Source organism: Halictus rubicundus, chromosome 12 (assembly GCF_050948215.1).
Source record: "Halictus rubicundus isolate RS-2024b chromosome 12, iyHalRubi1_principal, whole genome shotgun sequence".
In the NCBI taxonomy this organism is placed as follows: Eukaryota; Metazoa; Arthropoda; class Insecta; order Hymenoptera; family Halictidae; genus Halictus; species Halictus rubicundus.
In genome coordinates this window covers 9,151,260-9,176,083 of record NC_135160.1, presented here as the reverse complement: position 1 = coordinate 9,176,083, position 24,824 = coordinate 9,151,260, and the positions used below count along the sequence as shown (strand labels likewise).

The 24,824-nt window shown below is 47.0% G+C and overlaps 1 protein-coding gene across 4 annotated transcripts in view; it reads left to right on the top strand.

Annotated features, from left to right (window-relative positions):
• The window catches only part of Eip74ef (Ecdysone-induced protein E74), a 221,124-nt gene that overhangs the window by 158,704 nt on the left and 37,596 nt on the right, over nt 1-24,824 (top strand). For 3 of the 4 annotated variants that reach the window (XM_076797764.1, XM_076797765.1, XM_076797767.1), the window contains 3 exons: nt 16,337-16,594; nt 20,632-20,799; nt 21,697-21,936. In XM_076797764.1, the coding sequence (XP_076653879.1) occupies nt 16,337-16,594; nt 20,632-20,799; nt 21,697-21,936 (666 nt within the window). The remainder of the gene's footprint in view (nt 1-16,336; nt 16,595-20,631; nt 20,800-21,696; nt 21,937-24,824) is intronic. The other variant, XM_076797766.1, reaches the window with a different exon arrangement.

Here is a 24,824-nt window from a genome sequence, read left to right as displayed (position 1 = left end):
GCATAGAGGAAGAGCAGCGCGCTCGTTGAATGCACCAGCCCTGACCTACATAGTAAAGCGTGTTGTGGGCTAGGCGAGCCTACGCTAGAGCTACCTAGACTATTATAGCAACGAGGTGTACGGTATGCCCCTTCTGCTCGCGTCCATCACGCCGAGCCGGCAGAAGCGCGCGTGGGCTAACGCGAAATACATACTCGAGCCTCCGGAGCTTTTCCTCATTCGCGACCAACCGAAAAATCGGATGTTTACTTTGGACCGTTCTTCCTGAACTATTGACAAACAGTTCGACGAGCGTAAACATCTCGGAAATAGTACGTTAACGCGTCGAGCGTCGGTCACATATGACACAATTCTTTTGCTGGACTTGGAAATCAATTTCTACTACAGTCCATTAAGCTAATTTTATTAAGATCCGTGAGAATGTTACAAGAATTATTGTTCTGATATAGTTTGACTTTTCTATTCTTGTATCATTAAATAAGTTGTGATTTTGAATCACTTTACTTGGCTACTGGGAACTGGTTGACCACTGGGACTGTATATTCCTAGTGGGAAAAGAAAATCTATTTTTCTTTTTTATTAATATTTTTAACGTTGCTTTAACAGCAGAGGTCATTGCCACTATGGTACAACTTTTACACTAATTGACGATAGTCCGTCCGATCATTTTTGCCTATTTTTGACCGGAATGCAACTAGTGCATGGTTGTGCAAAGTTTTCTTTTAGGTCCCAGATTTTTAGAGCCTCTTCGTCTTCCTGGTACACAAGAAGTGCTAACGGTCTATCCTCGTAAACGAACGATCAGGAACAGTTTTCTATGCGTTCGAACTTGATCGACTCTTTTCGATCAGCATACTAACTCGTCGACAATCTATCACGGTCCATGGTTGTGCTAAATCCTGCCCGAGAGCTCAGATTGCTCAAGTTTCTTCAGCTTTAGGGATTAAAGAAACAGTCAACGGTATTTCCTCGCAAATGAACGATCGGTAACTATGCTTCCAATGCACTTGACTATCTCCTGTCACCATTCCTCTGACCTAATGCTTTAGGTGTAAGAAAACATGACGCATCAAATTTGGAGGTCTTCGATTTCTCTGAGGGCGATCAGCTGATCGAGTTCACTTAATCTCTCAAATTTAGGCTGGAGCTTCAGAGTGATGGGAATCGGCTGATAGAGTTCGCTTAAGGACTCGAATTTAGGCTGGTTATTCAGAGTGATGGGAATCAGCTGATGGAGTTCACTTAGGCTCTCAAATTCAGGCTGTGGAATTCAGAGTGATGGGAATCAGCTGATGGAGTTCTCTCAAGCTCTCGAATTTAGGCTAGAAACACTGTTCTGATTTCTCTATCAAGTTTGTTATCAGGATTATTTCTCTGCGATCAGGGCGATCCGCAGACCTAAGTCGCGGCATCTCAGCCGATAAGGTCGAAAAATTCGAGCTAAGTATAACGGCTGATAATTTCGCGGTTAAGTTGGCGTTACGCGACCAGAGGAGAGAGAGAGAGAGAGCGAGAGGAAGATAGAGAAGAGATGCACGTACACGGAGAGTAGCGCAGGAGAGCGAGTGACCGTTCCGTTATTATATCATCTCGCGAACAGTGGTGCGGCATTTAACGTTACGTAATGTATCTCTCTCCCTCTCTCTCTCTCTCTCTCTCTTTCTCTCGGTTTGGTACGTGTGTGCCGAGAGGCTCGTTACCAGCCGGTCGGTCTCGTTACACAATGACTAGCTCGCGAAAGAGAGCTAGAACGGGAGCAACGGAGTACAGTATGTACTATTTTCTAATCAAACGCGAAGTAGAATCTTTTGGTCGGTGTACGCTCGTCGCCGCGCGAATCGCAGGCTCGATTAATTCCTCTGGTCTCTCTCTCTTGTGGCACTCGCGGCATGAGCACACCCGCTTCGTGTTCCTGGCTCTCTGGCCTGCGTCCTTGACACCTTTTGCTCGCGCCCGCGCCACAGCTACGCTCGGCCGTCGACGCGAATTAACGGGGCACCCAGCGACACATGGACCTCGACCCGGACGATTCGCAAAGTGGCCACTGACCTTTTCGACCCATCGAAACTCCCCCACCGATCGCGCCGACCAATATCGCACCGCAGCTCGACCAAACCCGAAATCTGCGGGAGATCTTTGGACATTTTTCTACGGAAATCGAACGACTGTTTCGTATCGAGATTTTTTTATAAATATTCTCTATTATCTGGACCATACGATAGAATTTTTTGAAGTCGAAATACTTAAAATTGTAGAAGCTACAGTTCCTCGAAGAGGGACATACGAAAAGAAAGTGGTTTGTCGGCTGACACGATTCCAGCCGTTCTATTGAAATGCAAGAATGAAGTAACACATTTTAATTAATACGAACGTAGTTGCAGCAGTGCACATCAAATTCATTTTACCAGTTTCCCGTAAACACTGTTAAAATCACCGGAGGGTTCTTCAAAACACATTTTCTCAAAAACTCTCGCGACTATCGATTCCAATTTTTTCGAGCATTTGCTACCATACCAGAGCTGCATTTTAGCCAAAGAGAATCTCGGTCATACCGAATACGTCGGAACCTCTGAGCTTTTTAAACTAGCTTCAAAGGGTCGGATAGAATCATGAAACTCCATTGGCCAAAAACTGAATTTCGTCTCGCAACATGTCATCACGATCATCAGCCGCCTGGTCTTCCGGCTCGAACGGCTGTCCGCACCGTGAAAAGAAAGTCCACGAAATTCTTCGTGGAACCCGGACGCTTGCGCAATCCAGAAATTAGATTCTCCGTTCGGCGTTAGGCGAGTTGCGCAACAGCCGAGCCTTTAACGGGTCCGTTGCTAAAGGAGCGAGCGGATTGTTAATGCGGCCCGATAACGAGCTTGCTCTTCGTTTAAATTCTTTCGATCGACCCCGCCCCCTCCGGAACAGTTTTCCGAACGAGATCGACCGGCGAAACCGCTCGGTCGCTTTCACCGATCGGTTCCCGGGATCCCGAGGATCGCGTGTCCTTTCGAGGACATCGGCCGGGAAGAGGACACCGTGAAAAGGTAGCATCGGATGCCATCTGGCCTACAGCATCCGCTGATTCGCTACCTGGATCGCTGGCAGCTCGTACCGTTAGAGTTCGAGGGAACGCGTCGTCTACCAACCCTCAATGGGTAACCCAGTTTCTTTCATAGGCTTTTAACGGGACACGAACAGGAGGGTATCCACCCCCGTGAGAAAGCAGTCCTCGCTGGACTCTTTTCTCCGCTCTTGCACAACCAGTTTGCTCGGCTGTCGATCGTTTTCCGAGTACGTCGCCGTGTACGTGACGAAACACACGCTTTCTAGATATCGGACGCGACCCAGGCCCTATCTCCCCGGGTCCGAAACTCGTTCCGGACTTGTTTTCGCGAGATCGTCTACACCGATTCTCCGAATTGCGAACTGCAACGGAAAGAAACTGTTGACGGGAGACACGCTGGAACGAAGTACCATGTTTACTCTATATATGTCGCAAATGCTTCGCCGATAAAAGTCCCAGAACTGTCCCCACTCTAGAACTTTGCTGTCCTTTTCTAGATTCTAGATTTTCTAGAATAGTATCTCCTCGCCGATATAGGTCCCTGGCTAGACCTGTGGTTTGGACATAGATCGAGTAAACACTGTAATAGATACTTCAGAAATAAATAGTTAGCTTCACTACTCGGTGGTTTATTCAATTAACTCCTCAGGAATATAACCAGGAATATAATCAGGAATAATACCCTGAGGAATATTTCAAAATTGTATGTAGGTAAAATATTAACTCCTTAACTTGTACGCTCGAGTTAATTCGAGCGCGTTAGCAGGCCAAACTGTGCACACTCGAGATAATTCGAGCGGCGTTGTATTTTACGCTGCTATAATTTTTCACAGTCGAATGTAATCGAGAATTGAAAATAACAATGTGAAAGCAAAGAGAAAAAAATCGTTTTATTGATATTTATCATTTACATGGGATTGTAAGCTGTAACACTTATTTATTCAAGAATAAAATATAGCCTTTTTCCATGGAACAAAAGCGCGGTATATCAAAAATTGATTTTTTTGACCGGTTTTCAAAAAAAAAAAAACTTTGCGTTAAGGGGTTAAAAAGCCCAAATGATCAAGAGATTATTCTAACTTCTACAATATCATGTAACTTCGATTACGCAGGAGTAAACTGACAATCTATCGCCCTCCCCCAAGGGTTAATCGACGGTGGAACGGTTTAAGTGGCGGTGTGCCTAACTCGGACCAAGATTCGCGATCCTGATAGAGCGTCGCTGGTCTTTGGAAACTTCGCGAATTCGATTTCTATTTCGTGTCGAAAGAGGGCCAGGAATCGAGTTTGGTAACTCGGCGAGTAGGTGGCCCGGTCAAAGTTCCGAGTATCGTTGGCCGCAGTCGCTCACTATAATTACTCGCTTCCTCTATGACGCTGGTTTCGTTAGCTCCTTTGCGGCTCAATTTTCGGGGCAGAGTTTGTCAAATGTCTCTTAACGATCCAATCGCCAGAGTTGACTAATTCCAATAGATTTTTCGTTCGGGATTGTCGTCCGAGGGAAACCGATTTAGGGCTGTAACAGCAAAATCATATAATCGTTAAACTTCTGGGACAACCTGATAATATCGCTGTCGCTAAAAATACTGATCGGCAGAAAAACCGGCATCGTTTCGTTTTCGATTTCTTTGTGCGATCGAAGGGAAGTGGGCGCGGTGTGTTAGTGTGTGTGTGTTCGTACAGCAGTCCCTTCGAGACAATGGTCGAGACGACGAGCATTCAGCCAGTTGGCGAAATAGGTCAGGGACGGTCGCGCTCGTTTCCTCTTTCTCGAAGAGGAGGAACGAGAAATGTCACGGTGAGACGACCGGCGTAGAAGCGAAGAAGGAAAGGAAGGAAGGAGAGGAAAGTGAAGGTAGCTGGAGACAGGGTAGGGTGCGTAGGTAGGTCGCGAATCCCTCTGCGCAGAGGGATGCCGGGTAGTTTCAAGGCTGCCGATGCTGTTGCTGCCACTGTTAGGGGTGGCCGCCTCGAGTTTCCCGTTGAAGGGAGTTGAATGGGATACCCGATGACGTTTCGATACGCTCGTTTCGATACACCCGCTGCCGCCTCTCTGACCCACTTTTCCCTGGGCCCTGAGAGATCCTTTCGAGTCTGGCAGACTCGAGTTACAAAACGATCGAGCAACAGTCCCACGCACCTGGCTGCTGCTACCGATTCGTTCCGGGACACCTCTCACGTCCACGTGGCTCGTTCGGGGTCAGTTCCGCGTGCAAATTCCCTTTCGTCGCGCGCTTTCGCGATTACTGTCCGGGATTCTTGCGTCCGCGATAACGAGACGCTGTTCGGCACACCTTTGTCTTCTTTCATCGCTACTCGCTTTGTCAAAAGACAAAGTTTCACTTGTGCAATCTGTTAGGGTTCTCGCTTTCGTCCTGGACAAACTGTCTCGTCATTCGACATTGAACGCGTGCGGATTTGCGAAAATCGGCTCGTCGGCCTGCCCTGTACGCGAGCAGACTGCGTTTCCAGTTCGTTCAATCTGTCGGGATTGTTGCTGGCGATGGTACGACTGGTTTGTGATTTGTAATTAGACTGCGGATTTTATGAGTTTTTAACCAGTTATCTGTGTTTGACGAGTATACTCGTCATGAAGAAATGGCGATATTTTGTGTCATGACGAGTATACTCGTGAAAACAGCTATAATTCAAACAGCGGTTAATTTTTGCGACGCAACTTAGGTACACATTTTCCAAAGAGGTCGCAACAGCTAACTGGTTAACGAAACTGGTGGAGCGTGAGTTTAAACGGTATGGAGATTCTTCAAATGTTGACAAAACTTCTTAAATATATATTTTTTTTCTATTGTACATTGGATCCATTTTCATCGCAAATTTATAAAATCCGCAGTCTGAACATAAAACAATTTTTGTCTTACAAACTATACACGTTTCCGGAGTTGTGGCTCTGCAGAAATCTGCAGGAATCGGTTCATCGAGCTCTGTGCTCCGGAGGAGGCGGCGATTACTTTTCCAAATTTCGAGCAACGTTCTACTTCGATACCGTCACGATTTTTATTTGTACTTACGAAAATTTGGAACGGTGTTAAAACCGCGGACAGATGGAAGAAAACGAGCAAGTATTTTATCTCGAAAGTTTCCCGCGAGAGGAACCGTTTCGCCGGTTTCTCGAAGTGTTGTGCAACGTCAGTCGAGCGGGAGCAGTTCGGTCGTGTCGTCGATAGAGGCGCGAATTTTCGGTGAATTTCCCCGTGTCGAACGCGGCAGGGGAATTAATTCCGCGTAAGTTGATTACGACGATTCAAAGGCGACCTTAATTACGCAACGATCGGCGAGCGGTTCGATCGGCCGCGCTAATTAGCCCGGTTAATGCATCGTCGCCGGGGCAAACAGCGAGAGCGAGAGAGAGAGAGAGAGAGAGGGAGAGAGAATGGTTCGACTACAAAGTCCGTTGCGTCGCGGAATTGGCAAAGCCGGAAATTTCGATACCGGAAGCGTCGCGACGCGACACGACGCCGCACGGAGCATGATTCGAGCTCGGCTTGGCTCGGTTTTCTGTACTGTGGAGCGAGGCGTGTGCATGTGCGCGACCCACTTCCTCCGTCGAAACCGAGAGTGCTTCTGCTGGTTCGTGGCTCGAGGTTGTGCTCGTCGGTGTGACGTGTATGTGCGTGCCACGCCATGCCACGCCACGCCACGCCACGCCACGCCACGGAGAGTGGGTGTTTTCATGTACAGAGCCCGGCCGCCGACACGTTATCGCGCGGAGAAACGATCGAAAGCGGCTCGTGTCTCTCGTCTCTTTCTCCACAGACCAAACAGGAAGTGTTCGATTCCACGCGGAAGTCGCGTCCCCTTCCTCTTTCATCCGACGTCTCTTTTTCGGCCACTATAATACGCTCCTACACTACCAACGGCATGCGACACTCGACACTCGATCGAACCATTTCGGGGTCGCCGTTTCCACGATATCGACGCGTTGTTGATTTTTATGTCACGTTTTATGGGGGCCAGTCCTCTTCTGCGGCACGCTCGTCGACTCAAACATCCTGCCGAATAATCGATCACAATAGAACCGATTTTTATCGAAATACCAAACCTTTGTTCGGAGGTTCAGATGCACTGTTGATTAGGTGGTCCCGAAAGTTCGTTTCTCGATCGATGCGCACATTGCAAATTCAGAGCAATTATTTCAGTTATATTTTCAAAAATCTGAAAAGATTCCGAGGTACTTATTGTAGCACCTAATTTAACGTGTTATTCTAGCTAGATCTTGAAACCTGACGGCAATAAAAATCGGAGCAAAGTTACAAACAAGCGGGTATTCTGGCACTCGGTATACCGGCGAAAGGTTAAGAACGCATACGTCACGGTTAAATAAACAGAAGCTTAGGAAATCGTGAAACATGAATGAATAAACGATCGCATTCTCTGCATGTGCTCGTAGTACATTTCGATGCTCGAATGAAGTATATTTGACGTGTCATATTTCACAGTACGTACTTTATAAAAATAACGAGATTGTGTTTATCCCCAAAGAAATAAATTTGTTAGATGATTCCTCACAAATTCAATGATCGTAAATTAAAAATGCGGTAACCCGCCATTTTGACGAGTCCCGAGAACCTAGTGTTTACATTGACAGTGTCCAATTCGTTGAAGCGTTTGTTGCTCGAGATATTTTCCCGGCGATCCGGTCGATTTTTCAGGGGATCGTGGGAGCTCGGTAAGTCGACGATCGCGTGTCCACGCGCTCGGAACAGTAATTTCACGGCGCGATAGTAGTTTTAAGAAAGGATACGCTCGGATCGGAACCGCGGGGACGAGACACGGCGAGCTCACCTGGCACTCATGAATTAAACACGATCGTCTAGGATGTTAAACATTCAGAAGCGAACGGAGACGCTTAATTAACGGCAATTTGCTTCTGCCGGCATCGATCCGCTGCCTCGTACTCTCTCGCCAGTCGACGTCCTCGCGCGAAATTCTCGATCGTCGATACAGACACTCGAATCGCCCAAACTCGACGTTTTCATAAACATTGAACACTCGCGTAAAACTGACACGAGTTAAACTCGCACGTGTTAAACTGTTCATCGTGTTGACTGCCATGCGATTTTCATCGCACAAGTATCAATCACTTTATTCATAGATGCAACAAGCTTTGTCAACAACAATTTTTAGTTATTTGGTAATGAAGTTCCCACCGTATAATCAGTGCCATTAATCTTATGATTTTTAGAAATGTCTATTTGGTCTCTCTTGTCTCTTGCAACCAACGCGGAGGATTTTTATTTTGCACAACGATCCGCAGTCTGATAATCGATATAACGAGTGGGAGATTTGAATTTAAAATGAAGGCATCAATCCTGAAAGCTACGAATTCATTTGTACACCCAATAATTTGGCACTTAACGTGTTAAAGTAGTGGAAAGATTAAAGGAAGACAAGATCAAGATTTTTGACCTACTAAAATTGTTAGCGGAAAGGAACGATTCTTAACCGGATAAGTAGCTCGATTCGATGAGTGGATGCTAAGAGTTTTTAAATAGTTTTCCGATCTCACATACCGCTCTGCAGTTTCCTCGTTTCTCCGACTGAAACTATTTTAGAATGTGCAGAAACTACGATTTACGGAAGAGTAGTATGGTGCATTCCTTCCTGGAATCCGCGAGTAGGTCGACCCTGAGCTACAAGTGTCTCTCGCGGTTTCGATAACGCCGAATATCGAGCTGGCATCGAAACGTCTATCTTATCTGGTTTAGACGAGGAAACGCATGGTTGCGAGCAGAATCGCTTCGGCCAGAGATCGATCTCTCTGTGTCAAGGATTGTTTCGCTTGGATCGAACCGCGCCGGAGAGACAGCTGATGAAATCGGCGGCAGCTCGCTAGTTGGCTGCTGTTCGAACATTCAGTTTACGAAGCACTAAAAAGCGACTATTCCTCACTACTTTATGAAAATAAACAGGAATATGCCTATCCGAATTTTTAGCCATTTTTTAATAACATGTACACCCAACGAAACGAATTCGTTGAATAATTCCTCGTGGTTGCATCTTTACAATCTCGATAATCGTTTTCAGTCGATTTATTAAAGATTGTGAATGGTGTACAGGCAACTTTACAGTGACATCAAACTTTTCTAAGACGTCGTTGTAAATGGAAGGCTTCAGTCTTCAAATCTGTGGAAGATTCATTCGCGAAAAAATATTTTGAACATTTTTACAGAGGTTTCAATTGGTCTTATTTTTTAGGAAAAATGCGTCTTCAGTCTCTGCTAAAAAATGAATAATGGAGTGCGGAAGTAGTATCTTTTAAAATGAGTCCAAGTTTATCGGTGGACGATTGTTTTTTTAGAAATTTTATGTTCAAGTATTCTTCGGATCCAATGCGTTCAGCAAGTGATAGAATAATGACTTGAAGGACTTGAATAACAGAATTTTAACCTGTGGAAAAATAAAATAGCGAAGTACAAGTTTTCTATTTCAAAATTTTTATTGATCACCGGTAGGGCATACCGTACTTTGCGACGATCAGAACCAGCTTGGATCATCGCTCGTTACCCGGCGATGTCTGACATCTTTCAGTTTGAGCGTATTCCGACCCCGAGCTACGCGAAACGTCAAACTTCGCGACGTGCCCGATGAACATTGTAATTAGTCGGAGCGTCGGGCACCCTATCTAATTAAATTCTTTTTGCTGCGCGTAGAAACACCCTTTGTGGTTGAGTAAACCGGTTAAGTAAACTCCGAAGAGTGCTCGTTTCAGCAACAAAAAGAGTTCAACGACGTTCGTGCAGCCTGTGCTCAGCCCAATTACAGTTTTCATCGATCCGCTGTTTCGTTTTTTTCATAGACTCGCGTTTACACAGCGAAATCTTGCGAAGTGTGCGGAACCAGTTCGAAGACACATATCCGTGAATCGACTGTTTAGGAGCGATCAGAATATACATTCCACTTTCGAAAATAGTCTCCTCTTCTTTGACAATTCCTTTTGAATCTCTCTCTTTCTGCGCAGTCAAAATAAAAATCAAAATTGTCTGCACCGGTTGCAAGTAGATTCCTTTCTATCTAGCGAATCTGACTCGTTATGGCACGGGTTGCAATTCAGACAGGGCGAAGCCTAATTGATCGGCATACTTAACCACGCGTCATCTCGGACAAATCTGGATCAGTTGACCTTGGGTATAGAATTTCTTTTTCCTACGAACACATTCCTGATTGCTTCTCTATTTTCCCATGCACATATGAGCTTTTAATGCACAAATAGCGTAAATCAATATTTAACACCGAGTCTCAGGGGTTTAATTATCATTGCATAAAATGACTGGCTCGCATAAGACGAAGATACTTCTTTTGGTTTTATTATATTCCATAGAATTCTTTATTATCCAATAATAAGCTGCTCGTGTAATTCACGTGTCTGCAATTTCGAGAATACATTTTTCTATAAAGTTGACAACATGGTCTACACATCTAGACAGCATAGTCTTTGAATAAGCGGACCATCTCTTGCCGACTCGTAAAAGTTTCAAAATCGCAGAACGATTCGAGAGGAGATTGAGAATAAAGATTGCGGAGACGAAGGAAGATTATATCGGAGCGGTCGGTCCGGATCGAGGGAGATATCGGGTGAACGATCGAGGAATCGATTCACGAAATCGGTCGAGCAGCGGACTTTCGTCCGGCACACATACTACGCGTCCGAAGGCGCGCGTGATGTCACATAGAAAGAGAGAGTCGTTACCGTTACGCAACGGCCGCTTGGCCGGAAGGTGTGCGCGCTGTTTGCGCGCGTGAATGCGTGCCTGAGTGAGTGCGTGAGTGCGTGAGTGCGTGAGTGCCGCGAGAAAGTTGCGTGGCCCGGGCAAACGCTGACCTTACGTACTGGCCGCGCGCGTGTACGTGGACGCTCGGCAGAATCGCGAGTCGATTTCGCCGAAATTCTATACCGGGTGGTACAACCGAACGGGGAAGTGATTCTACGTGAAAAAACAAGTCGGAAAGAAGGAATAACATTTTTTCGATTAAGGTGCCGTTTTTGAGAAAATCTGGCTCGAAGATTAGGAAGGAATCGGCTGACGCGTCTGCGCATGGCCGACTGAATCTACTTACTGCGAACACTAGGACACGCGGACCTTCAAACTCGTATTTATCGAAAACGAAGCTACAAAGATAAAAAAGTTGTTAATGTTCACATTATAAGTGTAGATTCACCGGCGGCGTAATTAGCAATTAGAGCGCCTGTGGGGTCAGCCAGCTGGAAATAAAAATGCGCTGTTTTTTAAGTACACCGCGTATAAAGTGTTGGGATAATATCACGTTGGAAACTAAGTTCGCGACCTTTACATTTTCTGGAACGGAATTATTTATTCAGATTACACAATTACCAATTGTTAACCCTGGGTAACTAGTCTTTCGTAGAATCAACGATTGCAACATTTGCATTTCGTGACACCAGACGATATCTATTTCGTGTATCCCGTTTATTTATAAAATAACATGTTTTTGTTGTTAGGTGAAAAGAGTCCGATTATATTTATTATTTTATTTGGTGTCATTATTTCCACAAATAATACTTCAGATGTCTACGGTTAATTGAAACGTGCCCCATATGATGCAATAATCTGTTGCCGTATTTCGGATAATTTTTCGATTCCTCGACGGAAAGGAGATGCAAAAGAAGAGTTCGCGAATGTAGTTGCCAGCCTAATATTATAATGCATAATAAAGAGCTTACGTTTGCCGTAAAAGTGCCTGGCAATCGGAAAGCGAGCAACACAGGGACGAATGCTCGGCGATTCAGTATCGAGCGAGGGTTGGAAGACATTTTCTAAATACGAAGGTAGTCTTCTGTATTCCGGAAGTGTGTTTCGGGCGGGTGTCGGTCACGGAAAGGTGGGAATTCCTCCGGTCTCGAAAGTGACGGTAAGCCGAGGCTAGGCGGGGATGTTCGGTCGATGCGGCTAGACACCCACCCTTCCCGGTCGCGCGGCAGGGCGAGTCAAGGTCAAGCAAGGTCAAGCAAGGTCGAACCTCCCGGGGGACTGGATTCGCCGCTAACGAGCCGGCCCAGCCCCGCTGCGCGCAATTAAGATGGTCGAAGATCCTGAAAAAGCGAACCTACCCGCGAAACGATCGCCCCGCTCGAAGGGAAGCGCGATTATTAACCCTTCGTGATTGCCGGCCTTGTTCCCCGTGCGATTTTCACCTCGATCGTGCCAACGATCGTTGACTAATTAACCCGAGACGCCTGATATCGAGTTACCCTCCGGAACCGGAGCTGGCTCTCGTAATTACGTGTCTGGATTTACAAATGAATTTTTAGGGGGAGATATTCGATCAAATTTAATTACGATCCGGGAAATGCGAGAAGGTGTTCAGTATCGCGCATTGGTTTCCGGTGTGGGGGTAGATCCGCGAAAGTTCTCGCGACGTAGAAGAGTTTCGGTTCGACCGAAGTCGGAATCGCTTATCGATTGTTCCCGTCGAAGGGAGCGGTAAAGTTTGGAATCGATACCGTCGCGGCGGCCATCGTCGAAGGAAACGAGCGTGCATACGCGTGCACCGTCGTTACAGCGGCAACAAGCCGATCATTTGCTATCGCGATTCTCAGAAACGACTCGAACAACTGCCCGGAATAATTCAATGCCGATGGTCGGTTTAAAAATTTAACGATTGCACCCCCCAGGTTGGCTCGTTAGGGGCGTCGTTCAGGGTTAACGGAGGTCAAAGGGCCGGGATCCTTAATCAATCTTTCAAAATTCGAATCCACTTGCAAACTGTTCCCTGTTTTGCTGTATTGCGGTTTTTCCGCTGTTCTTGAAAAACAGTGTCGTGCACTGGAATGATCGCGCGTGGCTAAAGAGCATTAGGAGGCAAAGGAAGAGAGCGAAAGCCGGAAGCATCGGAGACAAAAGAAACCAGGCCGGTTCAGCTGAGCCGACGGTTCAGCGATCGGGGAAAAAGCTCGAGCTCGATTATCCGATTGTGGCGCGTGTTTTCAGCGGTAAAAAACGAGAGAAGAAAGGAAAACAGTCGCAGAGGAATCACAGTGGCGCTGGATATCGCCGCGTGGAACCGGATATCCGGGAGGTCGAGCTCCGGAAAATCGCGAGCCTAGTTTCGGAGTCCGTGGCTTCTCTCATTATTCCCGATTTTTCCGCGAATCCTCGGTTTTTGCCTTTGTTACCGCAAACACAACTTACCCCTTCTTCGAAATTGTTCTTTTTTGGACGGACAAGAAACCGGGGCTTGTTCGAATTCGTCGTTTTAGGTCACCGTCATCTTTCAGAAACGATTCTTTTCTTAAAAGGACGAATAACTCTTTCGCTTCATTGCATCGTAGCATTCATATTAATATAAATTGCATTCTATTCACCTTAACACCAGAACTACCGAACCAGTCAAAACGACTGGTGGATGATTTTTTCTTTCGCGATTGGTGAAACTATGAAAACGTTTTCACGAGAAATTTTTTAATGTATCTCCTCTTGGTGTTTCTTCGTATAAAACCTGAGCAAATTCAATCTTGCTGTTATTATAAAGGGATAAGTCTAAGTCACGGTTTAGGGCTCGGTAGTTCTAGTGTCAATTGTGGTGAAATTTTTGTACAACTACTTTTTGTTTTGTACTACTCGAGTAAAATTATTACAAAATACACGAGCTCGTAAAGCCTATTTTCGCGAGACTTGTCGAAGGGCCGTGGACTCTGAGGAGAAACGATGACTGCGGGCCGATTTCTCGCAAGCTTGATCGCGCTCGCGTTTCCGTCTGGATCGGGCATCATCGAGGAGCAGCGAAAGGCGATCGGGTTCGGCTAGGTGGGCGCCCTCTCTCGAAACGAGGAAATGAGCTGGCTCGTTGTTTCTGCGAACGGGCCCGTGGCATGGTTTCGTCATCGTCGGACTTTCTCACGGGAGAGAGACGACAGCCCGTCCAGACTCGTCTGCGAGAGCGCAAACACGCGTACGCGTATACATATCTGGCGGAGACCACCTCATCCGATTGCGCAACGGTCTGCGGAGCCTCGGGGTCCGATCGTTTAACCGTGTGGGCGACCGAAAAGTAAACGGGCCACCGGGGGGGGAAAAAAGCGGTCGACACACTTCTGCGCGAGGAGAAACGACAATGACGATCACGGACCACGATCGAGAGAGGCTGCCGCGGGTAGCAAAGAAAGCGGGTACCCGGTGGTGGCCGTACGCAGCCCGACGACGACGATTCTCGTCGATTTTCCAGGCTGAGGCGAGGCGAGGCAAGCCGAGGCGATTTTTCCCTGCCGCCGCAGCGAGAAATTGCTTAATGAAGCCGCGAGGTTGGCGCTGCTGCCTGAAAGGAAGGTAGAAACGTTGCAGTGGGTCAAGGAGAGACACCGGCTTTCACTTCCTCTCCGCAGCGCCGCGCTATACCCCTCGAGAACACCTCCCATGCCTCTCTTTTTTTTTCCCCCGTCGCGCACTTCCTCAGCCTTCTCGCTACCGTTAGGAAGCGAGCCGGCCACCGATCGAGCCGCTCGATCTCTTCCCTTCGATCGCTCGATCCAGAACCGAGACGCGATTTCGCAATCGCCCGAGCCCCGAATCGAATCGCTGCGACAGTTAACAGAGCCTCTGGGATATACTGCCGCCGCGGGGTTAAGCCGTGTCCACACTGAAACAACAACCAGCAAATTTGTCGTCGCCTCTTGTTCTCTACTTCTTTTGTTCAGTGAAAAAGTAGAAGGCGACAATAAGATGTTGATTCGTTGTGGACGCAGCTTAACACCCGGCGACAAGATGCTATATCAAACTATATACAAATCTATGTTACACGAATCTTTTCTTCTTGTGTACTGTGCGTCACAGTTTGCTTGAGTAGACTTTCTTCAACGCCATATTGAATTACGAGGCTAGATAAGAATAGTTGATAACGGCTCGTATTAACCGCGACAAGGCTATAAGACGATCTTTATTAACACATCGACTCTGGGTCATACGTGGTCGACATAGTTCCTCGTCTGCCGTTAAACATTAATTTCGTTCGTAACACTTGAACCTAATTTTAATGAGAGCTGCACGAACTGGGAGAGTTCGTAGTGGGAATCTGATAAGCTAAGACAAGGTTTTGATTAAATTACTTTGATTCGAAGTTAACAGCGCGAGGAGAAGGTTGGAGGAAATGTTTGGTTTTTGGGTTAAGATAGCTCCGAGTGCAATTTACAAATAACGCGGGATAAAGGTATTTTTATGTTTATTTAAGGGGAACCTTAAGCGTCCTGGGGGCTCCCCTTGCACTGTTAAATTGTATGTTTGCAACTTCGCGAACCAGATGTCGACGTTCGACCCTCAAAGGGTTAATACGATGGGAATAGGCACAGAGAAGTTTGCAAATTGTACGACGATTATAATCGAATGAAAAAGTGATGTATCGATAAGAAAACTGGAAGATAGAATCCCTCGACTGTGCAAACGGTCGTGTAGTATGAATGAAAGCGTGCACGGAATGTTTACGTTAGGGTTGTACCAACTCGCAGAAAGAGGGAGAGAAAGAGAGGATGGATAGCCAAGTAGATCGATGCAGTCGGCTGGAAAGCGAGATTTCCAGGTTCTCGATCTCCCCTGCAGTAGATGTAATCCCTCTGTTATGTAAATAATCGTGTAAGACTTAGAAACGGCAACGACGTAACACTGTTGTACCCCTTGCATTATTTTATGGCATTGCATACATGCATACATAACACGTTGATGCTCGTGTCTAGACTTGAACATTTCTTTCCGCAGCGATGAATAAACTGCGTTAAATATACAAGAAAAAAAAGTAATTAACAATCCTAGCTTCTGAGTTTCCGTTTTGCGGAATAAATTCCAATGATTTTATCCAATTATTGTGGTCGCTGAGCGGACCATCATCTCTATGCAAAATAAAAATTGTGTACATCAATTGCCAAAAGTTGGAACCATAGAAATTACTTTCCTTTTTTAATCACTTCAGAAATCTGGAGAAGACGATCTCAAACTCTTTGAATCTTTGTGCTACTTCCAATTACACCTACCCAATTGGCCGTAAATGCATAAAATCCGCGATTGATTAATATTGCCATTAAGAACCATTAAGCTATGTCCGTACTGAAACAACGAGCAACTTTCACTCGATGCTTATCTGGAAGAAGTCGTCAATTTTACCGAATGAAAGAAGAAAAGTTGCTCGATGTCGCTTCGGTGTGAACGCAGCTTCAACTCTCCTCGGCCCCTCGATATTTCGCGATCGAGGGGTTCGAGCGTTGCAGCATTTTGCAAGGTGCAATCGAGCTAACGTTCCGGTGTGTTCGCATGATTCCAGTGGACACCAGGGAGGTCCAACCACACGATGCTAGCGAGAAGGAGCAACTGGGCCTGGCGAGCGTTAAAGCAGAGCCAGGATCGACCGGCACGACGACGACCTCCACGGGGACACGTCTGTTGCACGGTATTCTCTCCCAGCATCCCCAGCAGCACGGCTTAGGGGTGCAAAATGGATACGGCCGTCACTTGGCCGGTCATGCTCAGATGGGCCAACCGCCCTATACCACTGCCACTATCGCCTCGACGAGTACGCCAGGTCAGTAGAGTCCAATCTCCGCTTTCTTAGACCCCCTAAACACCCCGATACAAACATCACCAAAGCTTCCATGCTGAGACTAGATAATTACGAGTAGACTGCGGACCTTTATGCGAAAGAAAAATTTTCTGCATTTAAGATCGTTTTCCTTTCTTTAATAATTTTACTGGGTCCAAAATAATGCTATTCAATTCTTTCAATCTGTGTCAAATTTTTGTTATAAAATCCGCAGTCTACTTCTGAGCCAGTCGCTCTCCACACCACTGCCACTATCAGTTGGCAATATGAATAGGAGTTAACCCTCGGAGGGTTAGCCTCAAGTACGTTCTATCCTGAACCTAATTATCCCAACTGTTTCGTAAACCTCGGATTCCATTGGAGAACCGGAAAGAGTTCGTTTCCGTGCGCGGGAATTTGCGAGACAGGGGATGATGGAATTAAAGGGCGCGGAGACAGCGCGGAACAAAGGCTCATCTTCTATGCAGGAGATCGTGCACGCATTAGGCAGCATTGTTGGCGTCGCCGAAGTCAAGTATTCACCCTTTTCAACGGCGCTGCCGAGTTTTCTCAACGGCGACCTCGGAAACTGCTCTGTTCGACCCTTCGTCGGCGAAGACGCAGCGGAATTTTTTAACCGGATCGAGCTGCTGCCTCGATTGTTTACCCGCGCGATTACATCGTTGCGGATCTTTGTGCGTTTCTTGGCCGTCGAGGGTCTCCGGTAGAAGGCAACAAGCACATTTCAATGGATCCTCTTTCCCCTCGGAAATCGTGCATCGCCGATTAAACGACGACACTCGACCGATTCCATTCACAACGGGAGTTTAGGCCGGACTGAACATTCAAAAAACGGCTTTCTTCAATACCGTGTACACAAAGGACACCGGAGCGTTCATTCATTAGTCCGTTCGCTCGTTTAATCTTAAATGTTGCTCAATGCTGATTACGAGCAACTCTTTCGTTGCATCATCGCTCGAATAAATGATCGCGAATTTGTACGTGTACAAAAGTTTCTTTCGCAACGTGCACGCGTAATATTATTAAATAATACGAGCGTGTATAGACAACCTGATCGTTCGTTTGTTTACCAGTTGCTACTTCTATTAAAACGTTCTTAACCGTGGACCACAGATCTTCAAAAATTACGATATAGTTACCGGTAGATAATGTGTTAAGAAACTAGGTTGAATTTTTGCTTAGCCTCTTGCGCTGGTAAGTGTTCTAAAAACAGCACAAAATTTTTAAGAAAAGACAGGAGTAATAAAAATACTTTAAATCCTGAGAAAACAAATTTCCGACTTGTGGTGGCGGGTCATTTCCAACAGTGGGACGAAAACCTTTCGACGTGCGTGGCACGTCATACCGGCGCAAGGGGTTAATACAGTTCGCAGGTGCTCGACGACTTAGGATCCGCGCAGGGTGCACGACAAAAGCATTCGCGTGCATAGCCTATGATCGAACGCTATAGTTGTCGGCCGCGTTAGCGTAACTGACAAGGATGCACGACGGTTCGGCGGCATAAGGTTCAAGAGAAGTTAGGATCCTCGTGTGCGAGAAGAAATCGCGGCGTCTCGGGCCGAACCTTTGCAAAAGTTGGTTGCGTAACGCGAGGTTGCGGGGACGGGAGAGCTCTCCTCGGAGTTTCACGAGCGATCCGGTTCAAGAGAGCGAGCGGAGAGCGAGAGAGCAAGGGAGAGAGAGAGAGAGAGAGAGAGAGAGAGAGAGAGAGAGCAAGCGGTTCTGCTCGCCGGGGAGGTCGATTACCGAAATAATCGCCGGTTGCATAAAAGGCTACGGGCCGCGAGTGCCGAGTGTGCCGCGGGACCCGCGAGAGTAATCGAATGACTCGAGACTCGAGACTCGGGACTCTCGAGGCTCGATGCACGTTCGAGAGACGGACACGGTTTTGCATAACAGCGTCATCGTTTCCGACGTCGTCGTCGTCGTCGGCGGTGGCGGTGACCGGGACGGAACGAGACAGGAGGGTTTCGTAGGCTCGCGCGCACACAGGACCTTTTAGGACTGGTTCCAGACGTTTCGCTTTCTCTGTCTGGCCTCTCTCTCTCTCTCTCTCTCTCTCTCGGCTCTTTTCCGTCGTCGTGTCTCGCTCGAGAGAAAGAGGAGACACGGGAAGAGGGAGAGACAGAGACCGTGGGAAGCACGAGCGATATGCATACCCAATGACCGGATGACCTTCGCCCGTTGCATAAAGATGCCTTTAATTGACGGCGCACGCGAAAACACGTTCGGCGCTCGGGCTGCTCGATAAAGCTCGGGCGAGTTAGGAACCGCTCGCTCGCCTTGCTCATGCTCGCTCGGACCACCTCGGAGTCTCTAATTCGCTCCTCCGGAGCACAAAGACCGGAGAAGCCGAGCGGAATGAGTCCCTGCGACGACGAGAGCCACGTCGTCGCGTCGCGTCGCGTGAAATTCGACCTCCTCGTTCCACAAAGAGAGAGAGAGAGAGAGAGAGAGAGAGAGAGAACGCGCGCCGACCGCTTTAATTTCGGACGCGATCGATCCTCTCGCTCCATTTGACAAGCTTCATTTGCAACCGGACCACGGCCAGCCATCTCCGAGGACTCTCTTCTTCTCTCTCTCTTTTTTTCGCGTTTTTAAATAGCCCCCGACCGACTCGATCACGTCGATAGACTCGAAGCTTCTGCTCGGACGGTGCCCGATCGCCGATAACCGGTCGAACCTCGATAGTTGTCCGCAACGAGAGCTCGTTGCTCCGACAGGTGTTCTCGGGACCATTCGGTTTAGCCGCGAGCGCCGGAAATGATCGATAGAGAAGCGGATTATTTTATTAGGTTGTCAGAAAAGTTCGAACCGAAAAAGCCATTCCATTACTCTCCACCATCCCCACTACTTCCCCCAGTGCCTAGACCGTGCATTTTTATGCGGAGTAAAAATTGCTCCTGACATGTTTTATTACAGCACGCGGGAACCGAATAGGAATTTATTTCTCTTTTTAATAGTGTCAATTAGTTACAATCAATTGATACACTTGGACTCTTTTAATAGATTCGCTGTTTCGAATTGCAGCCAGTCATTTCTGTCACAAATGCATAAAATCCGCAGTCGACTTATAAAGAACGAGTACAATGCGTGGAATAAAGATGCTACAATGAAAATTTCATCATTATTATTATTATTATTAGACTGCGGATTTTATGCATTTATGACAAAAATTGGTAGGCGTATTTTAAGACAGTAAATTATATAAAAATGTATTAGAAAAATTTTAAAATGCTGTTGCATTATTTTCAACCTATTAAACATTCTACTTCACTCCAGTTTGTTGCAACTCAGGTACAAAATTTTTATTCTGCATAAAGATCCGCAGTCTAATCATTATATATATATATATATATATATATATATATTCCACTTGGACATAGTGTTTTACATTACTTAATATTATGCGAGTATACACGTCATGGGCATTCTCTAATACATACAGTGATGACGACTATATTCGTCATAACCATTTACTTAAGAGGTTGAGGGTCAAGGTAGCACGCGACCTATTGTGCTTTATGGAAACGTTACCCTAATCACGCGAATTTCGTCCAGCGAATGCGACATTTACCGGTGGATTACTGTAATTGGGGTTCCCGATACGGCCAACCCAGTGCACTCGGGACTCCGGTAATCGCGTCACGGCAGTTAGGTTTCCTCGAAGATGGAGGAACGTGGGTCCGTTTCGTTCCGAGAGCAGCTTGCCGCGATACAGCGAGCGACGCGGAAACGACGCTCTCTTTTCTGCGGTTTGGTGATTCAGTTCATCGCGGAAACGGCGCGAGCACGTCGCGAGATAGCTAACAAAAGCGAATCATGGCGAAACGAGACGAGACAAGACAAAACGAGTCAAGAGAGAGAGAGGGGTAGGGGAGTCTCGCGTTGCAAAATTGTTTTGTACCCGTCCGCGTCGACGTTGATCGGCCCGGGATGGCCGGCAATTACAAAGGGAACTAAAGCAAAGCGAAACGAAGTAAAGCGAGTGTTTCTCTGTTTTGTTGCATGGGAAACAGGAAGCGGATCACTGCCAGCGAGCCCCGCGGACAGCGGAGTCAGCGACGTCGAGTCCAGCACGTCCTCGGGCGCTAACGAGGACGCGAATCTCTTGCTGAAGGCCAGGCTCAACCCTAACACGTCCCTCCAGCCGAGCTTGGCGTCCCATCACTCTCATTTGTCGTCAGGTAAGTGGACGTCCGGAATGAAAAGCGCGACAGAGTTGGAGAGAACAAAAAAGAAAAAAAAAAGCAACACGAGGGGCGAGTAATTACGGAAGACCGGTCAATAAAGCGAGACGGACGGACTAGACGACTAGCAGACGCGGCGCTAAAACGACGCCCGACAATTCGCCGCCGTGATCGACAGACCGATCGTCCCAATTCCCGAAAGAACCGCCGCGAGATCGTTCGGGGCCCGTGCATTATTGATACGCTCGAGCTCGATTCGTCGCGGTGGGAGCCGGCCGATCGGTGAAAATTGAACGAGCTACGCGATCCCTGAAACCCGAGGGCCACGGATTATTCAACAAGGGACGACGCGATACCGTCTCCGACGCGATTCCCGATTGTTTATCGATTTTTCGCGGCGCCGCGACCGAGCGAAATGCGCCGTGCTCGCTCTCGCCGCGCAGTGGGCCAGAATCGCGAAAAGCTCGGAGCTCTGTTAATTATGCAATGATTCCATGCAGACCGAACTGACTGTAAATAGTAGATTCTGGTGTAACTGTGTCCTGCAAAGCACTTTTCCTAAAGAACCGAAAATTGAAAAGAATAAATCTGAATTTTTCGCGGATCGCGAGTGTCGCCAGATCAGGGGAATAGACGCGAGTCGAGGGGAACACAGTTACCCCCTCTTTGCCAGTACCGGATCAGTCACGTGACGTTGTGACACTCGCGCGACAGAGACGGAACGCGTCACGTGACCGGCCCGTGGCGGAAGCGTGGGGGAATAGCGTCGTGGAAGGGGAAGGTTAGAGTGGGAGTCGAGTCTCAATCTGGCGACACTGCGACGACGGCCCACTGTGCTAGCACTATGATCCAAAGGGCTTCTGATGACACATGTTTGACGAATATGTCCGACAGCAGCACTCGGCAGGTCGGCCTGTCACAGTCCTGGCGTTTATCCGTCGACGGCGGGCTTCCTGCCGCCCTCCTACCACCCCCATCAGCATCATCCCTCCCAGTACCACCCGCACAGAGGGAGCTCGCCACACCATCAACACGGGAATCACGCGATGGGCCCGGCCATGGGACCGCCGCACCACCATCACCACCATCAAACGCAGAGCCTGCAGCACCTGCATTACCGTCAGCCTCCCACACGTAAGTCCAATGTTTCTGCATCTTCCATCGAACACCCGGAGTTTTTAACCTTTTAACCGAGTGACTTTCCAATCATTCAGCAAGACAAATTATATTTACGTAACAAAAGTTTCACCTCGATGTAGTTCGAATACGAATATCATGGCACAATGAAGTGCAAGAATTAATTGTTGCGCGAAGAAGAACGCGAAAAATTGTTGCCAGGTGGTAGTGAACATGAACGACGAGTTAAGTCGTCACTTGAGAGGTTAAACAATACGACTCTGAATCGCTAGCATAAAGACACTCGTAGTAGATTGCAGATTTTATGTATGTATAGCAAAAATAGTTTCCAATTTTTGAGAACTATTAAAAGAGGAAATACATTTTTATTTAAGTCCTGTTTCCTGTAGTCGACACATTTTTATTTCGCATAAAAATCTGCAGTCTACTAACCATGTTGCAAAAGATCGATTAAAACGGTTCGGCTAAAGACACATAATCGAGAGAGGAGTACTCGAAATTAGGAGAAAGTCTGTAACAGTCTGCGACTTTTTTCTCGGTCGTCAATCGTCGCAACGTCCAAGGTTCATTTCAACCGATAAGAGTGTGCGGCGTCTCCCGGACGATTACGATTTTATTCTACTAATTATTCCAGTGTCCGCGAATCGATTGGACAGCCGACGCGACGTTCTTCTATTTCGAAAGTCGAGCGAGTATTCTGATCGATGAGAGTGCCGCCGCGAAGTAGCAGAACGGATCGGAACAGACTTCTCCGTTTTAATTCGAGACGTGACCTGTTCTTTATTACCAGCACGGCCGTTCTTCCGCTATTGTTCGATATCGATCGACGCCGGTTAAACGAACAAGCGTGCACACGACAAGCGTATAAGTCATACACGTGGAAAGAAACGCTTCGTCGCTCGGGACCGCGCGCGCAGAAAAGAGCCGATGGAAAAAATAGTGTTCGCGAAACTTTCGTGACATCCAGCTCGCTAACGGATCACCCTGAAGTTGTTGCCGTACACTTTCTGCTCGCTAATGGCGAATTTATACTTTATCGCTTTGGATTCACGAATGACTTACAGCGGATCTTTGTGTAAAATGAAAATTGTCTTGATCGATCCTGAGAGGCAGGGATCTAATAAAAATGAGTTTCCTCTTTTAATAATATTAATAGGAAACAGCGTTTATCGATTCCTCTACAGTTTTCACTGTATTTCATCCGCCCGTTTTTGCCATAAAAGCATAAAATCCGCAGTCTAACCATGTACAATAAATGGTGAATTTATACTTTGTCACTTTGGATTCACGAATGACCTATAGCGGATCTTTGTGTAAAATGGAAATTGTCTTGATCGATTCTGAGAGGCAGGGATCCGATAAAAATGAGTTTCCTCTTTTAATAATTTCAATAGGAAACAGCGTTTATCGATTCCTCTACAGTTTTCACTGTATTTCATCCGCCCGTTTTTGCCACAAAAGCATAAAATCCGCAGTCTAATCGTGTACAATAAATTGTGGAAGATGAAAAAGATATTTATGCCGCTATGATTGAGTTCAATTCAAAATGGAGTGTTCGACGTCGGGACGTCGGGAATCTCCGGCGATGACACACGCCATTAGGGACAACCGTCGCATTACGAATCCCGAGAAACACCCCTAATCCCCGTGCAACTCTATCGTCGTCCCTCCGACGTTGGAGAACCCATTTTTCTCTCCTCCGGCGTATACCTTGTCGCTTTTACGACGCAGCCTCGCGTGCAGTAACGAACTCCGTAAGATACGAGACGCGATTCGCTCGTCAAGAAATTTCCTAATGAAGAGCGGTGCACCCGTGCCGCGATTTACGTCGCCACTTTATTCGCACCGGTAAATGATCTCTCTCGATTCGCGCGGAAATAGACACGAAGACAGCGCGCCGCTTTATGCCGGTTGAAAGGAGAAGTTGCTCTTAAATTATTCGATGCTTTCAAATTATGTTTTCGCGCGACGAGCGAGCGACTGCTGTAAAACGCAGCGGATCCCGGTTAATTGGGACAAGCGCCGACGTCGGTAAATAAGATAGACGCTTTATTCGGACAAATTATCAAGGTTCGATAATTAACAAAATTCTCAAACCCATCAGCCTTTACGGAGCACTAATAGCGACTGTTTTACACCGTAAAAGTAACAGGAATATATCTATTGAAATTTGTGGAATCATCATGGATGTCTACAATCTCAATAATCGTAGATCGAAAATATTCGAACCGGTCGATAGCCCTCTGACAGCGGAGACTGGGTCTGTTTTGACCAAGAGTGTAAAGATTAAATTGAATGAACATCTGTTACATTGGAGACAATAGAAAAAGGTAACGTGTCTACAAGAGGTGCACCAAAAATTGATAAATAAAGCGGTGAGAATGGTCCCGAACATTGTTAAAATTATATAGTTGTAAGACAGGTCCTCCGTAAAAAAAAAAAAAAAATTAATAAAATAAAAATTCCAAGATCGTCTTTCGTAACCCGTCGGGCGCGGTGAATATTCGCGCGTTTTAGTGTCAGCGCGCGGCGGAAGGTTGCGGAAAACAATGGAACGGTCAGCAGAACGATGGACGGGATCGGAGGAGGAGAGAATCTGCTGGTTCCCGGGCGTCGGTGCGATTTAATTGCGTTTCGCGAGACCGCGAGAACGGTCCAATTAAAACGGCGCGGCGGCGGCGCTCGGCTCGCTAGAAATATCGGTCAAGCCAAGCTCGTGCTCAATTTCCACGTAACTGTCGACGAATGCCAGGCAGGAAGCATCGTCTAGTTCAATGATAGAGAGAGAAAAAGACTTCCTCGTGGCGGGCAGATGCAAAGTGAAAGGACTCCGGCAGAAGCGTTTCGCTGCTAGGAAAAGGCGACGCGGATCGCGATGCACTGAA